Source organism: Schistocerca gregaria, chromosome 4 (assembly GCF_023897955.1).
Source record: "Schistocerca gregaria isolate iqSchGreg1 chromosome 4, iqSchGreg1.2, whole genome shotgun sequence".
Lineage (NCBI taxonomy): Eukaryota > Metazoa > Arthropoda > Insecta > Orthoptera > Acrididae > Schistocerca > Schistocerca gregaria.
The window spans coordinates 205,241,681-205,260,001 of record NC_064923.1 but is presented as its reverse complement, the minus strand read 5'-3'; the positions used below and the strand labels follow the sequence as shown (position 1 = coordinate 205,260,001).

The following is an 18,321-nucleotide window of genomic DNA, read 5'->3' as shown; positions in this document are numbered from 1 at the left end:
AGCCTTCAAAGTAGAAGTAATTGTGAGTTACTGAGATGGGGTCAATGTGGCAGGATTTGTAGATGGACAAATGTGACAGCAGGCCAAGTCTCTCCTCCAGGTAATCCTTGCAGTTCATATCCACAGTGGTGGAGCTATTGTTGCCAGGTCAGAATATGAGGTCAAGTTCAGTTTTTAAGTGGTGACATGCTGTTCTTTTGCAGATGGGAAGCTGGTTTCCTTGTTGAGGGTTTTGGGGAATGATGTGAGGCAAGGTTCGAGGTAAGGAAATTCTGGAATGTTAACAGCGGGTGATTTGGAGGGCACTAGGGTGGATGAGGGAGAAGGGCTAGATCACAGTTGGATGGAGGAGTGAAATGAGTCAGACAGGGTTCAGTTTTGGCTTTTGATTGAATCTCGTTGGTAGGGTTAGTAACAAGAAAGTGTTCCCACTGTAGGGGCTGGGAAAAAGGAGAGAAGGTCTTTAACTAGTCCAGCATCATTGGATTTGGGAGTGGGAAAAAACTCATGGCCTCTGGAAATGACTGATACTTCCGTGGGACTGAGGATTTTGAAGGACAGGTTCATGACTCTGTTTCGAGTCTGTTTAGGTTCTGTATTTTGTTTGGTGGTGGGAGCTTCTGAGGGTGTGCTATATGTAGTGCAAGGTAGGGTTTTTCAGCGGTAAAGGGACACAGGGGAGGTTTGATGGAGGTTCTTGTAGAGGTGATGAGTAGTGGTAGTCCAAGATGGGAGTAGATTATGAACAGGTTGGACAGTTTTTTGGGGTGGCATTATGCATACTACTCTAGTTGCTGGAGGGCAAAAGTTTCAACATGGGAGAGGGATACAGGAATTTCGGATAGCAGAGCAGAAGAATATTAAGGACAGAGGTGAAGTAATACAAGAAGGTTTGAGCCTGATTTACATGGTTTTACAGAACTAAGTTGGTGAGGACTATGGACTGACAGAATTTGAACAAATAGAGGTAATTGTGAGGGGAGGAGTTGCAGCCAGGGATGGTTAATTTGATGGTCAGACCATTTGGGGGGGGGGGGGGGGGGGGACCTTCCATGAGCTAGGCAACAACACAGGAACAGTATCTGGGACTGGGCTCTGGATATTGATTGGGAAACTTTTCTTGTCTGCAACTCAGTATCTTCTCTACATGTAATTTTCATAATACTGTTGTTATTCCATCCTGGATTTTCCATTGTTTGATTCTGCCTAAACAGAGGTTTCATTCTCAACTGATATGAAGAAATGAAACCAATAATTTTCTCTGCATAAATAAATGTAGTATCTCCAATTTTAATGGAAGAAAATGATGCTAAAAATGGTTTTGATATAAGTTTTAATAATTCAAACAGAGAAGCAGTTTTACATCTTCTGGGTTTTCTTAGCTATCCCCTTACAGTCCTTCAATTCTCACCCAGCCCTCCATTAAAAGCCTTACTTATCTTCTTGCTAACAAACTGAATCCAACACACACATTTCTATTCGTGGCATCCCATGGCTCTGTCTAACATGCTTTCCCTTCTTCTACAACACAGACAAGTGTTTCATTTACAGTTTTCTATAGATTCCCAAACTTCTCTAACATGGGGAATACCACTCAACATTGTAGAAATAGGATAACATTTAACTCTGTTTCATTTTACAGTGCATAATCAAATCCACAAATGTTGATAATGCATATTAATTTTGAATGCCACACAATGGTAACTTCTCACCAGTTGCTAGTAGATTTCTATATCTTCCTCTCACATAACATTATCATTTTCAGCTTTTTATCAAATTTATCATACCCTGTTTCTCCATTTTGCATAACTCTACAAAATTATTCAGTGACTTACTTCTTTTATAAGAAAGTCTCATACTTACCTTCAACAATATATTCAAACTTTATCAATATATGAAGTCCATCCTTCTATCAATTCATTATTGCAAAAGAAACAAAAAAATAACTTTGTATAAATCCTCTTTTTTTAAAACTGGTATGAAATTAATGTATGCACACATTTGGCAATGGACTTTTATACATTTGAGCCATTATCATAATTTGGGAAAGTAGATTTCAGGTTCAATTACACTAGATGTCCCATCAAATATCAGGTAGCTATTAGCTGTAGTATGACAGAATGTTATCATGGATGTCAAAGGATTGTCAAAGTACAGTATTGGAAAGTTGTGGTGGAATATAAATAATTTAGTAGTAAATGTCAAATACACACAGACTTCTGAAGATACAATAAACTGGCTGAATATAGTATTTCAGAAAAGGAGATTTGCAGCTCATTTGGGGTGAGGGAAAAAAGTAGGTGCAAAACAAGAGGGAAGGTTGGGGAAGGGTAGTTGAGGGCTGGGAGGAGATCAGCAGCAACTGCACAAGATAGGAATACTTGAGGGGAAGTTAGCAGGTGGATGGTACAGAAATGCGATATGGGCACTGGTACCAATGCGTTCATGCAGCACACAATGACAATGAACATGACAATGTGGAAGAGCAGACTGAGAGGGTCAACAACAGAGGATGGGGAGACTGCAAGGAAGAAGGTATGAGTGCAAAATGTGTGAATTTAGGGTCCTGGGGCAGGATGGAGGTGGATGCGGAGTAGGGGGCTAGCAGATATTGGGGCCAGGAGTATTATGGGGATGAAGGATGTGTTGGAAAGATAACTATCTAGTTCAGAGATGATGCTGTTGAAAGGAACAGTCCACTGTTGGAAGGAACAGTCCACATAGCATGGGCTGCAAAGCAGCCACTTAAACAGTCACTTAAAGTAAATGTGTTTAGTAGTGCATTCTGACACTGGGTAATTAGCTCTTCTTGGCCACAATTTAGCAGGGGTCAGTCATTTGAATGGACATTTAACTGATGATTATGACCACGTAAAACAATGGGTAGAAATTGCAGCAGAGCTGGTATATGACATGACTGAGCTCACAGGTGGCCGTGCCTCTGTTGGAGTAAGATAAGGCTGTGACAGGACTGGAATATGATGTGTTGAGTGGATGTATCAGACTTGATGCCACACCTACTTCCAAACCCTGTGGAAGATACAGGTGCAAGACCTGTCTGATACACCCATCTAGCACATCTAACTCCAGCAGTCACAGGTTTATTCTACTTGATTGGAGGCCGGGCTATTTGTGAAAGCAGTCCAGTTATATACCAGCTTTGTGGAAAGTCTGCACAGCATTTTACGTGGGCATGACCACCAATGGGATGTCAACTCTAATGAATGGCCACCACTAAACTGAAGACAAAAGCACAAGGCTGGTTCACAATTCGTGCCATCTGGATCCTTCCTCTCAACATCAGCTTCTCTCAATTAGACAGATGAAAGTTGTCTTTGCAGCACACCCTTCATTCCCATATGCCCTCTTCCCCGCAGCCATCTTCACCATACCCCAGGACCCTATCTTCAACAGAGAAGTGTGAAATATACATTAAGACATGCAATAGGGATGTATATTTTCATAAATCTTTCTGATTTTAAAAAATTATTTATAAATGGTATGATAATTACTTTGTCTCGTGATCTTCACTCACTCATTCAGTCTTCTTAACAGGCTGACAGAAAAACTGGAGCTAACCCCCCCCCCCCCCCCCTCCCACACACACACACACACACACACACACACACACACACAGAGAGAGAGAGAGAGAGAGAGAGAGAGAGAGAGAGAGAGAGAGAGAGAGAGAGAGAGAACAGTTCTACAGTTACCATGGCACTGCTGTCTCAATTATACTTACTTAAGATGCCTATTAAGCTCTTCTATGTAATTTTTCTGATCGAGAACTGTAGTCATGTTGTCTTGGTCCAGCTCATCTTCTGGAGAACCCTCAGGTGTGTGATTTGAGGAACGCAGATACAATGAAAAATCTATCACACCTTGCTGACAATCTAAATCCTCTTCCTGTAAAATGAAACAAAAAAGTAAAATTTGAAAACAATCATTTTCTATGTATCTCTTTCTCCAAAATAAAATCTGTGATGCAGTGCATGATAATGCTCACAATAATTCAAGAGTCTGACAGTGCATTGTGGGAAAAAAACTGTATGAAATGTAAAAGGAATTTTGTTCATGAAATACAAGTGTTCTAAATATGTTTGAAGTTTATCAGTCATGAGTTTCAGATCATGCTTTAACTGTTTACAGACGAAAATTCAAAACTCATGTCCACCATGAGACCAGAAGAAACCATTATTAAACTGAAACATAGTGACATTAACATTCTACAATCACAATAATCATTATGCAACTGACACAACCCTGACTTGAAACTTGAAAAATTAGCTTTAGCAAAAAAAATTGTATCAATAGATAAGAACCACATAATCAGGCAGAGTCTGACATACAATTGCTTACTTTATGACTTCACTGCATTTATACATGAACCAAACACTGAATGTTCCAAGTTTGCAAAACTGAACTGACAAGTGTAGCAAACAGTAAAAAGATATTATGAAAAGGAAAGTTCCTACTCACCATATAGCAGAGTTGCTGAGTCACAGATAGGCACAACAAAAATACTCTCTCAATTAAAGCTTTTGGCCATTAAGGCATTTGTCAACAACACACACACACACACACACACACACACACACACACACACACACACTCCTGCAAACACAACTCACACAAACAACTTATCTATTGTTGATGTAGGCCTTAATGGCCAAAAGCTTTAATTGTGATAGTCTTTTTGTTGTGCCTATCTGCAACTCAGCAGTTTCACCATATGGTGAGTAGCAGCTTTCCTTTTCATAATACTGTCACATTCCATCCTGGATTTTCCATTGTTTGACATAGTAAAAGAAATAAATGTCACAATAATGGAGAGCAGAATGAAAAACAATAATTATTTCTCATTATTGGACAAAAGTGCAGAAATCAGAACACAACACTTGAAAAAAACACATCAATAAAATGTGGCATTTACAGGAAGATTCCACCAATGAATCGCACAAGAACTATAAAGGTTCATTATGAAAACCTCAATATTTTTTTCCTTTCAAAAGTTTTGAAAGTGAATATTAATGAAAATTATTGTGTTTCTATGCCTACTACTTCATCAGTTATGTGGTTATTTTTGGGATTGGTATGCTGCAGTGGATAAATGAGATCTGTGTAAATTAGTACTGTAAATCATTTTCTTCTGACAATGCTGTACTACAATTGCCTAAGGATCATCTTAGGCACATTACTATGGACGTGTTTAAATATTTCACATATTCTACAGTCTTTTATACCTATGGAAGAAACAATAGCACATCAGTTCATTTGTAAACATGTAGTACACATTTTTGTTTGTACGCCACATTCCACTTCTTCACTTTTCACTATGGGTCTACAGAATAAACAGAGAATCTGATATCCACTCTAATTTAGTGGCACAATCTTCTGTCTGCAGTTAACAGTGTGCCTCAAATTTGTTAGTTTAAACTGTAGCTTTAACCTTTTCACTGACAAGTTACCAGCAGCACACAGTGCACCTGTAGTCTTATATGTGAAACTGGAGCATATCCTGGTCAGCCAGCCATATTTGCACTCACATATCCCTACCAATAGTCGTCTGTGCTTCATTTAAAACTATCTCCATTCTTCCCTGTTCATTGTGAATTCTACATTACTTAAAACACTTTGTAATATAATGAATAACAATTATGGAAATTCCAGGATGGAAAAATTAGTTAAAAAAGGGAAAAGAAATCAGTAGAGGACTGATAAACAAGTAATTCAAGCTCTTACTCTTTTCCTGGTAAGAATACACTGGATAGGGAAGGACGCATGCACGACACAAGGGGGGTAGCACAGCAGTGTGAGGCAGATCTATAGCCAGATGACTCAGTGGCTGCACAAGATAAAAACAGTTCAAAGGGTAGAGAATATAGGGGGAGAGAGGGGGAGAGAGAGAGAGAGAGAGAGAGAGAGAGAGGAAGAAATGCAGGGGATGGGACAAAAGGAAAGGAAGGCGATAATGAGAATGTGTGTGTGTGTGTGTGTGTGTGTGCGTGTGCGTGTGCGTGTGTGTGTGTGCGCGCGTGTGTGTGTGTGTGTGTGTGTGTGTGTGTGTGTGTGTGTGTTCCTAATGGACCCAAAATGCTGAGGTTGTTGGTCCCTAGGCTCATACACTACTTAAACAAACTTATGCTAAGAACAACACACACACCCATGTTCGAAGGAGGACTTGAACCTCCAGTGGGAGGGCTGCACAATCCATGACATGGTGCCTCAAATTGCAGGGAAACTCCGCATGCCCCTGTTAATGAAGAGGGAGTTAGGGGGGAGGGAAAGGAAAGGGGGGGATAGGGTGGGAGAGCGAGGAAGAGGTGAGAGAGAGCGGGGAAGGGGTGAGAGATAGGGTTGAGAGAAATAGGGGAGGTGTGAGAGGGTTGGGGTGAGAGATGGGGAGAGGGAGGAAGGCCGTAGGGAAGGAGAGGGGGGCCGTGGGGAAGGAGAGGGGGGGCCGTGGGGAAGGAGAGGGGGGGACGTGGGGAAGGAGAGGGGGACGTGGGGAAGGAGATGGGGAGGAGGAGATTACTGTTTAACGTCCCGTCGACAACAAGGTCTTTTAGAGACGGAGCACAAGCTCGGATTAGGGAAGGATGGGGAAGGAAATCGGCCGTGCCCTTTCTAAGGAACCATCCCAGCATTTCCCTTAAGTGATCTAGGGAAATCACGGAAAACCTAAATCAGGATGGCCGGACGCGGGATTGAACCGTCGTCCTCCCGAATGCGAGGGAAGGAGATGGGGCCGTGGGGAAGGAGAGGGGGCCGTGGGGAAGGAGAGGGGACGGTGGGGAAGGAGAGCATGGGAGGTTGAGAGGTGGAGGGAGAAATGGGGAGAGGGAGAAAGGGGAGACGGAGAAAGGGGAGAGGGAGACGGGGGAGCGGGATATAAGGGAGGGGGATACGGGGGAGGGGGATACGGGGGAGGGGGATATGGGGGAGGGGGATACGGGGGAGGGGGATACGGGGGAGAGTGGGCTGGAGAGGGTGGGTGGAGAGGGTGGGTGGAGAAAGGGTGAGGGAAATAGCGGGCGGGGGAGTGGGCGAGGGAGAGAATACCCACAAAGCCTGCGGGGAGAGAGAGAGGTGGGAGAAGACAGTACATGGTCTGGAAGTAGAAGAGGTATGGGGCAGATGACTGAAGGGAAGAGCTAAGATGAGGTAGTAGGAAACCGGTTCACACAGGTTTGAGATTGTGAGAGTGGAGAGAGTAGAAAACCCATGCAGTCTCAGTCTCAGTCTCTCTCTCTCTCTCTCTCTCTCTCTCTCTCTCTCTCTCTCTCTCTCTCTCCCTCCCTCCCCTCCTTCCCTCCATTTTTTCCACACTCTCTTGTACTCTCATCCATCTTTCTTTCCTCCCCTCTCCTCCCTCCACCCTCTCTTTACACCTTATATGCTCTACCCTCCAAACTTCTTACACTTTGTTGTGCAGCTGCTGTATTATCTGGAGATGATCTGCCTCTCACTTCCCTGCCACCCCCTCCTGGCCTTGTGCATCTTTTCCTATGCCTTCGCTGTTGTGAACTGGGGGTGCTCACTTTTATGAAAATCTTACTGCCAGTAGTATGGATACGTGAGTTCTAGGGCACCACCCACACAATGAAAGTAACACAGACCAGTGAATAGTAAAATATATGACTCAACTTTGCTAACACTCATTACAGCAATTGCAGAAAGCAGATTTGTCTATCTGTCATGTGCTGACTACAGTTCCACGAACACAAACTAGATAATGTTCTCTGAACTAAAGTAGGAAGAAAACTTTATTCTGTCTTGAGGCACTAGTCGAAGAACAGTTCTAACCTAAGAGTATTCAGTTTAAATCTTTAGGCAGGTGGCCTCTGTCCATATATGATAATTCTATTCACTGCTCAGTTTCTACTAAAGACTAACCACTGTCTCTCTATCAGCCACTGTTTCTATATCACTCAAAGACTTGAGGACACAACTAACATTCTGCAAGACCTCCCCAGAAAAACTTGGACCAACATACAATTTGCAGCCGACAACTTCTGCTCATGCACACTTACTTATGTGCACATCTATCATAGGGGTAGCACTGCTACTCCAGGGGACATAATTCTCATGGCCTGTATGACTGGTTTGCAACAGATGTCCATTTATTTACTTATTTATTGTTCCATAGATCCAGTTAGTGAGTCAATCACAAGGATATGAAACGTGTCAAATTGTACAGGTTTCGATTTAAACTTACAATAAATACAAGGGCAATTCTATGGCAAATTGTACAAAGTTTAAGAAAGACATACTATAAATACAGTAACAGATACAATGTCAGCTAGATAACATAACAACCATATAACAGAAAAAGGAGTTTCAAATAAAGATTAAAGATAAGAGCACAAAGTTAAATCAGATATTAGGCCTACAAGAGTAAATACATGTACAGCCAATCTGTTGTTACAAAATGTGTGCTAATGCCCAAATGCACAATAAAATCAATTGAACTACGTCTAGACACAATAAGTTTAGTGATGGTATAAATTTTCTTTCAGATATTCGTCCACAGTATAATAAGATTTCTCTGTCAGGTAATCTTTGAGAACTTGTTTAAATTTTGGCAGTTCTGTATGAACACATTTGATATGTAGTGGTAGAGCATTGAACAGCTTAATGCTGGAGTAGTAAACTCCTTTTTGTACCAGAGTGAGACATTTCATTTCAAAATGTAGATTGTTTTTGTTTCTGGTGTTATAACCATGGAATTTACTGTTGTCTTGGTAGATGGAATAATTTTTGCACACAAAGTATACTGTGAGGCAGTTGTTAGGATACCTATCTTCCGAAACAAGTGCCTGCAAGAGTGTCTTTGATGGACCCCACACATTATTCTGACTGCTTTTTTTGGATGGTGAAAACTTTTTTTGCAAGTGGTTGGTTCCCCTAGAATATGATAGCATACGACATCAATGAGTGGAAGTAGCCAAAGCAGGCAACCTTAATAGTGTCAACTTCAGCCACTGAAGAAATTACCCGTAACGCAAATGTTGCCGGGCTACGTTTTTTACATAGGTGAAGAATGTGAACTGACCAATTACATTTACTGTCTATGTAAGCACCCAGGAATTTTGTATCTTCAACTTTCTGTATTGGTTGATCTCTACATTTTATGTTAATTTCATCGGGATTCTTTGTGATGTATGGACCCTTATATAATGAGTTTTATCTGCATTGAGTGAGAGACCTTTTGAGGAGAACCAATTTAAGATGTCATTAAAAACAGTATTTGTAGTTTGTTCAAGATCATGATCAATCAAATCGTCAATTAGAATTGTGGTAGCATCGGCAAACAGGGTAAATTTGTTGTTTGTCTCAGAACAAAGAGAAGGATCATTAATAAAGATGAGGAAAAGCAGTGGGCCCAAAACGGAGCCTTGAGGCACACCACACATTATCGGGCCCCATTCAGATGGGGCAGGTTCTCCACCTGGTACCTACCATCACAAACGTTTCTTGTGTGGTATCTCAATGTACTATGCCACCCACCTTCATCTACCCCAGCAACTGCTTATAATATAATGAAATTATTTTCAACTGCTTATAATATAATGAAATTCTTTTCTCCACATACTTGCTTACACTGTTAAATATCTCTATTTGGTTTTCTTTGTGGTAATGAAGTATCTATTTCCGCATACATTTCACACACAGTCTCATCATCATAACACAAAATATTCCATAAGTAATGGAAACAGAAATCAGAGCATTTTTACCTTCACGCATAAATTGCAGTCTATAACATTCAGCCCCACAAGCAGTCCAATAATAACAATGGCTTCTTCACTCATCATCAAAGCATCAGGCTCAAAATACTCAGACAGCAGATCATCTTTGTGGTCTATGAGAATTTTCAAATAATCTGCAAGTTTCTTCTGCATTAAGGCTAATCGCAGCCAAGCACGAGCTCTTCCCATATGCGTCCTGAAATGAATGAGGGGATTTATTTTTTTGTTAGATGTTGTGTTGAATGAAATGTGTGACTGGTAATAGCTGTAAGTACATGAAGAGGCTGAAGGAAAAACAAACATGCACACTTAGCAAAAGTTAAACATTAAATTTTCATTTAAATTTATTTTAATCAAGATATCACACTAGATTATCTCAGTTACTACTCTTGAACTCTATGGCAGGTTGTCACATCTATAAAAATTAAAAACCTGGAACACAGCAGCCTGGCTAAAACCAAAATAGTTTTTTACAACAGCTAAATGTCACAGAGCATTAATAATAAAAGTAAGTATGAAACATCAGGTCACAGCCATTACCAATGTACCTGATTGTGGTGATCTCTTGTCTTTGCAGCTCAGTGGTAAATCATGAGGCTACAAATTAAAAGGTCACAGGTTCAACCCCTGTTGGTCACTCCTAGGATTTAAGTCTGTCACACATCACTTTTTTCACTTATGGCTATGACTGTTAAAGTGAAATATGTCAAGGTTCACCATGGTTTAATACCCACACTAAACTGTAGCTCCCCCAATAAGTGTGTGGGTAAACCAGTTCAAAGGTCAGAGGACACCAATGGCTAACACTTAAATAGTATTATGTCCAGTAATTTATGTATTTATGAAGAAAATAACTTTATTAAACAGATTTGAAATCTGCGAACATTTTTGAAGGTCAAAGCGTTGAACAACACAGTAGTCACATTTGTGAATTTGTGGACTTTAAGAGGGCCTATGGCTCTGTAGACAGGAAGGCTATCTTTGATACACAAGAAGAATATAGAATTGGCACCAAAACTAACAGACATCACTTCCAAAATAAAATGTATGGGGTAAAATGCAGAAACATTCGAGATATATACCGGGATCAGACAGGGAACTGTCTCTCACACTGCTTTTATTCAACACATTCTTGGACAAAATTATCAAACAATGGAAAGAAAAGTAAATGGAAATACTCATAAACACATGCAAACAAGGCAATAATAAAATGCCTGGCATTTGCAGATGACCTGGCAATACTCAGCAATGACATAAGAACAATTACATGAAGTGTCTGCCAAAACATATCATAATGCAATACATGGAAAGAAAGAACAATAACACACAAGCCATGAATACAACATAAAGATTAACAAAGTGGAAAAATTCAAATATCTAAGGGAATATACATAAATAGGATGACCAAACACGGCATTGAACATAGAACGTCCAGAAAAACTTCAGAAAGCATACAAACTGACTTCAATACTGTTGCTCTAACAGAAGCAGCCTACACATCAGAAATGGCCTCAATCTGAGCATTAGACGTCACACACACACACACACACACACACACACAGAATGAACACCACTCACAAAGATGATCTTTGATGTACAAACAGATCTGTTACAACAACCAATTGGTTTCAAGAAATAGAAGAATATCTTCAACAAACAGGAACCTGTCAGAAAATGATAACTGAAAGAGATACATTGAGAAACAAAATTATGAACACAAATTCTTAAATAAAAGAAAGGAAGAAAATAGGGAAATTATGGATAAAGTAAAGGAAACAGGAACACAGTCAGAGAATGAAGAGATTAAAAGAAGAAAGCAAGAAAAAATTCAATTAGTAGTAGTTGTTGTTACATTACGCTTATTTAGGCAAGGTACTCAGCTGCCCGGTATCGGTATGAGGTAAGCTGAATTAGATGTACAACTGAACGCTAATAGGGCCAGGTATCAGGAAGCTTTGTGGCAGTTTGGCTTATGGCTAGTTGACCAGTATAAGCAAGTTCAGGTTCAAAGACTTGGAGCATCGCCAGAAATTGGTAAAATCCCTAAGCTAGGAATTTGGATGCCAATTACTCATGTGGTCTTTGTGCACAAGATGCTCTAAGAAATGGTGGAGCATAAGGCAATCTTAAAGATGGCTAAGTTAGAGATCTTTTGATTTGACAATAATTCACATCAAATATTAATGCAAAACTGAATACTTTGTAATCCCAGAAAAATGTGGTGCATCCACTGACACAACAGTATTTCATTATCTTTAAAACTACAGAGCGAATAAACATTTTCACACTGACACTCTGAATTAACAACTTTTAATCATTTGATGAGATTTTAACAAATTTTACCTCAGATAATAACTCTGCACTATAGCTGTCATACCTGAAAGCTACCTATTTGTATCTCTCTTATTTATTTATTTATGATGCCTTTTATTTTTGTTTCATTATGCAAACATTTGAAGATTGTATCCATCTCTATTACACAACAAATGAATACAGCGTGAATACCTCATATTTTGTCAGACTTTTGTAGTTATTAATGAATAGCTTACTACTTTGCACGTAACTTTATTTAAATGTTCACTGCGAATGCTATTAAAAACTGTTAATTTAAAAGTAGGCCATTGCATGTGTTAGCAGACATCACAACTGAAATGAGAACTGAACGACTTTTCTGTCAAGAAGGCATGAACAACAATTTGTTGTCATTTAACATGAGCACACTTGCGCAAGAATACTGGCTTACTTATTTATGGACAAATCTGTATTTCTATTTACTGTGAATGTTCTGAGTATGACCAAATGTTTGTAACACTTCTTTATTTAAATGTTGTGATATATTAGTTTAGTGTAGGAAAGAGGTTGAGATGAATCAAATCATGTCTGTAGCATGTTAGAAGGATGTATTTTTGGTGGGGATGGCCTTCAGCCAAAGGAAAAAGACAGTAGTGGAATACTAAGGGAGTCAAGTGGGGACTGGGACTTTTCGAGGGAAGAACACAAGGGAGCGATCAAGGACTGTATGTAGAGTTCTTGAAGAAGGGAGATCTGCCTGCAGTGATGTACGTGATTTGATCATGGGTGTGATTGAATCTGGACGCTGAACGGCCACTATCATACTTCTGAATGGACTTCATAATTTGAAAGGTCTGAGTGTACTCCAGAGTAGAACGCTTAACTTTTTCCGCTTGTAATACAGAATTGTGCATAGACAGGGTAAGAATTACTGTTCCTTGTATCGCATGTGTCAATTTGTGAGTCATCATGTTGAACTTTGAATTATTTTTAGATAGTGAATGATTTGTGTACTGTGATTACAAAAGGAACATAGTTTTCACAAACCTTTGATGACTGTTTCGTTTGGGGATTTTGTTATTATTCCCGTAATGCTCTCAATGTAATTTTACTGCATTTGATATTTTCTGTCTGTATTTTAACTGAAAACTTCAGAATCACTTCCCATTTATTTGAGATGTCCTTTCTTGAATAAACATTATTCAACATAATTATCTGTCATCTACATCAATTGCAGCTATTGGAATGGAAGCCTTGTTATTAAATTACTCATTGAACTTTTGTGATTCTTGAAGTTTTCCCCCCCGTACTGAATATTCTATGACGTTTTGGGATTGCAGCCCTATTGTCACAATATTTCTGCTGTTAACTCCCCCCCCCCCCCCTCCCCCCCACCCCCACCCAGATATACCTCCCCCTCCCAGCCTCAGCCTCTCCCGTAATTCACTGCTGCTACTGCTCATAGTCTGGCTTCAGCTACCAGAGACTGTGGTCATGTGTGTGTGAGTTACATTAGTGTGACAGGATATTTGGTGACTGTCTTCAAGAGTCCATCAGCTCAAGATTTTTAGCATCTCTGTGATGCCCTACCATAGGTCAAACAAACATGTGACCATACATGCTGCCCTTCTTTATAGGCATTCAATATCCCTTACAGCCCTGTCTGTTGTAGGTCCCACACACTCAAGCAATATTCTAAAATGGGTTGCATGAGTGTTTCTAAAGATCCTTTGTAGCTGATAACATTTTACCAGAATTCTATAGGGTGTCCAGCAAAGGAGCACCTGATTTAAAAATTAAATATCTTGAAAACCTAGATCCACATGAGTGCACAAAAGATATGTTTATTGTGAAAACCTTAACAATTTTAGACATAATTTAAACAGAGGTTTTGAAATAGCTCGAAAAGTTGCTAACAGATGGTGCAATATACTATGCAGCTCTTACAGAATAAGCAAGCATATTTAAATTCGTCCTCTGCAAGCAGTCTTTGCACTTGCATCACTATTTTTTCAAAATGTCCACCACTCACAGTACCTAGGTAGCACATATGAACAATGAAATTTGCCATCATATTCTGTAGTATCTCAACAGAAATGGATTCAAATACCACCAAGATTGCTAATTCAAACTAGTCCAGCATGATGGGACAGTTTTAGTAGATAGTGTCTCTTAATGTGTCCCAAAAGAAGTAGTCACAAGATGGTCAGATAGGGAAAATGTGGAGGCCACTCCATCCCTGTGCCAGTAAATTTGCTATAAACCAACACAATAACCCCATTCTTGAAGTATTCATCAGAAAAGTGGAACACCTGTCTGGTGCAATGTAGTCTGGCCCCATCTTGCATGAACCACTCAGTGCCTGATTAATCTTCCAACAGTAGCTGTGCAGTGACAAATTGTTCCAAAATTACAACTTAACATTCACTAGTGATCGTTCCCTCTATGAAAAAAGGGTCATAATGCCTCCAATACATACTGCAGTCCAAACGGTAACTTTGCGAGAATACAGTGGCTTTGCTTTACACAAATGGGGATTTTTGTAAACCCAAAATTGCCAGTTGCATTTAGTCACAACTCCAATCAGTAGAAGTGTACAATATCTGTGAATTAGATGCAGCCAACATCAAATCCTTCATCATCATTTGTTGTGAAACTCCAGTCGCAACATCAGTGCAGCTCATACAGATATGGCCTTGTGATTTTGGATTTCAAATGATAACATATGTAGGATCTGTCCAGTGTTTTCTGTGTGCTGGAATGCTTCAAGCCAGTCTCTGCTGCAACTCTTCTTCAGGTGGATTTACTTGGATTTTGCTGAATAATTTGAAAATAACTACACTATGACTGGAGCTAACATCCCTCACTAGATCATCAGCTGTTCTACCTGTCCCTCGGTATTTAGCAAGTGTTTGCAAGTTTTTTTTTTTCTTTTCCTTTTGTTTTTCATTGGGTCTTTTTGGTACATTAAATCGTATGTGAAAATTGTACATTGTTGCCTTAGTAGGACTGTGGTATTCCAGTACCAGAAAAAACATGTAGTTCAATGGAATGCATTATTACACTAACCTCCTTTCACATTTCAACAGTGGAACTGCTCACTTTGAGATGTGAAACGCTGTTTATAGGTACTACAAATTATTGTGCCATCTGTTAGCAGCTTTTTTAACTATTTTTGAACTTCTGTTTAAATTCTTACAGCTTTCACAATATACCCATACTGTTTGTTGCACTCATCTATCGATCTTAGTTTCCAAGGAACCCCTTCGCTGGACACACTGTGTAAATGAACTAACATCTGTCCTGCTTTACCTATGATGTGCTCAAGTATTTGTGGAAGATAGCTCAGTCCAATTGTGACTCACTGATGTTTTAGTCACAGGATACCCCATCTTTCTGCTTTGTGAAGTGTGCAATGTTATATTTCTGAACATTTCAAGCAAACTCCCAACCTCTGCACCACTATCAAGTTTTATCAAGATGTGAGTATTCGTTTACTATTAACACTGTTTGCAGGTCATTAATACACAGCAAAGGTCCCAAAACAGTTCCCTGGGGTGTGCATGAAGTGACTCACTATCCAGGGCAACATGCTGTGTTCTCTGTCGAAACGAATCATGTTTCTCATCACAAATTTCAATTAATATGATCAATAATAAGTCAAATGCTTTTTGGAATTCAAAAAAACTGTACCTATCTCACAGCCCTGCGCCATGGCTTTTAGGATTTCTTGAGAGAAAAGAATAAGCTTGGTTTCCCATGACTGACATTTTTAGAATCCATGCTAGTCTGCAAGCAGGTGATCATTCTGTTCAAGATACTTCATCCTGTTTGAGAATATGTACTAAAATCCTGCAACAGATTGTATGGTAGTTTTCTGGATCACTTGTGCTGTTCATCTTGTAAATAGGTATGACCTCAGCTTTCCACCATCTAATGAGTACAATTATTTGTCTGAGTGACATATCGCAAATTATTGTTAAAGAAGGGGTTAACTTGGCAGCAGATTCTGCATAGAATCTGGTTGTGATTCCAGTTAGCCCAGGCGCTTCGTTCAATTTTAGTGAATATCACTGTTTCTTAACTCTAATGACACTAATATCTGTATTTCTCACCTTTCACAGTGATGTGAGAAACTGGGGCAGTACTCCTGGATTTTCCTTTATAGAGGAACATTTGAAAATAGAGTTCAACATTCCAGCTTTTATTTTGCTTCTCTCAGTTTCAGTTCCCATGTTGCCCATGACTCACTGGACACTAACTTCCGTGCCACTACCAGCCTTTACACACAAACGGAATTTATATGGGTTTTTGATAAAGTAGTCACTGAAGGCTTCACGCTATGTATGCCCTCTTTACAGCAAAATACACTGAATTTAGCATTTGTGTCTGTATACCCCTGCGCTTCGTTTCACACCGGTCATGCAGTTGTTCCTGTTTCTTCATGGAGACTGTATACCCTTAGAGGCTACTCCGATCATAAATTGTACAATTAGGTTGTCAGAAATAATCTGAAAAGCTTGTAAGGGTGTTGCACGGTATGTTGTGTTGGGAAATAACTCTTAAGAAAAAATATGTTGCACCACTTCAAAGATCATTAGCATTGAAGTTAGACAAATGGTCCATCGCACATGCAAATTCAAGTGCCCCGTCACAGATGGTGTCACTAAACAAGTTCTTTGTTTGGTTTCCTAAAGCTGAGCAAAAGAGAGATACAAAAATTGGACATGAGTTGGTGTAAGGATCAAACATGAGCCACAGGCTGAGCATGCCATCATCAATGCAATGAGAACAATGGACAGTAACCGTCTCTGGCCGGCAGCTTCAATATGTAACAGCATGATTGGCTAACTCCATACCAATTAACTTGTAAATGGTGAAACATATCAAATTTTTTTCTTAACAATTATTCCCCAGCACAACCTGCCCTGCAACACCATTAAATGCTTTTCAGACTGTTTCTGGCTACCATGTAAAGCTAATGCTTGGTCAACAATTATTCTAAATTTCAGCTACAGTTCCTCTACATGCTCCTCCCAAGAGCTAAATGAAATGTGAGTGTACATCTAAATGTACATACATACTCCACAAAACACTGTATGGTGTATGGCTGAGAGTACCATGCACTACTACTAGTCAATTCCTTTCCTGTTCCACTTGCTAATAATAGAGTGAGGGAAAAATTACTATCTATAAGCCTCATAAAATGAAGCTGATTGTGTACTTTCTATACTACCAATCTGATATACTCATTCCATTTCCTATTTCTTTGCAATGTTATGCCCAGATGTTTAATTGATGTGACTGTGTCGAGCACCACACAACTAACGCTGTATTGAAACATAACAGGACTGTTTTTCTACTAATCTGTATTAATTCACATTTTTTTCTGTATCTGGAGCAAACTGACAATCATCATACAAATTAGAAACTGTTTCTAAATCATCTCATATCCTCCTACAGTCACTCGACAAAACCTTCCCATACACCACAGCTTCATCATCGAACGGCCATAAATTGCTGCTCACTTTGTCCATCAGATCATTTATGTACAGATAATGAGAGCAGTCTCTCCTGACAATAACTTTGTCTCTCATGAACACTCATCATAAAGAACAGTGTAATGGGGCTATTACTTAAAAGGTCATTGAGACACACTTCCACCTGGGAATATAATCTGTATGCTCAGACCTTTGTTGGCAGTCTGCTGTGGGGCACAAATGCTATCCATAAATCTAGAAATATGGAATCTAGCCTGTTGCTCTCCACTGATGGTTTGTAGAATATCATGTGAGGAAATGGTAAGCCGAGTTTTGCAAGAGTAATTCTTTCTAAATCTGTGTTGATTTGTTAAATAAGCTTTTCTGTCTCAAGGAACTTTATTATATTCAAACTCAGCTTCTGTTCAAGTATTCTGCAGCAAAACTATTTTAAGGTTATTGGTCTTTAATTATGCAGATCCATTCTTATTTAAATGAGACACCTGCACTTTTTTCCACTTACTTGGGCCTTTGCACTGGGCAAGAGATTCGCAATAAAATGCAAGCTAAGTAAGGAGCCAATGTTGCAAAGTACTCTTTGTAAAACTGAATTGGGTTTACATCTGGACTTGGTGACTTAGTTGTTTTCAACTCTTTCAGTTGCAAGTTACACCTCTATGCCAGGAATGTCTATTACTATGTCCTTCATACAAGCTCTGTGCGACAGTCAAATGATGGTTTGTATGAATTTCCTAAATGTGAAATTTAAAACTCCAACTTTCCTTTTGCTGTCTTCTATTGCC

At 39.5% G+C, this 18,321-nt stretch overlaps 1 protein-coding gene across 3 annotated transcripts in view; it reads right to left on the bottom strand.

Moving 5' to 3' along the window:
* LOC126365775 (RUN and FYVE domain-containing protein 2) overlaps positions 1-18,321 on the bottom strand; it is a 166,847-nt gene that overhangs the window by 90,051 nt on the left and 58,475 nt on the right. For all 3 annotated transcript variants that reach the window (XM_050008299.1, XM_050008301.1, XM_050008300.1), the window contains 2 exons: positions 9,735-9,942; positions 3,740-3,903 (listed from right to left, as the gene is read on the bottom strand). In XM_050008299.1, coding sequence (XP_049864256.1) covers positions 3,740-3,903; positions 9,735-9,942 — 372 coding nt within the window. The remainder of the gene's footprint in view (positions 1-3,739; positions 3,904-9,734; positions 9,943-18,321) is intronic.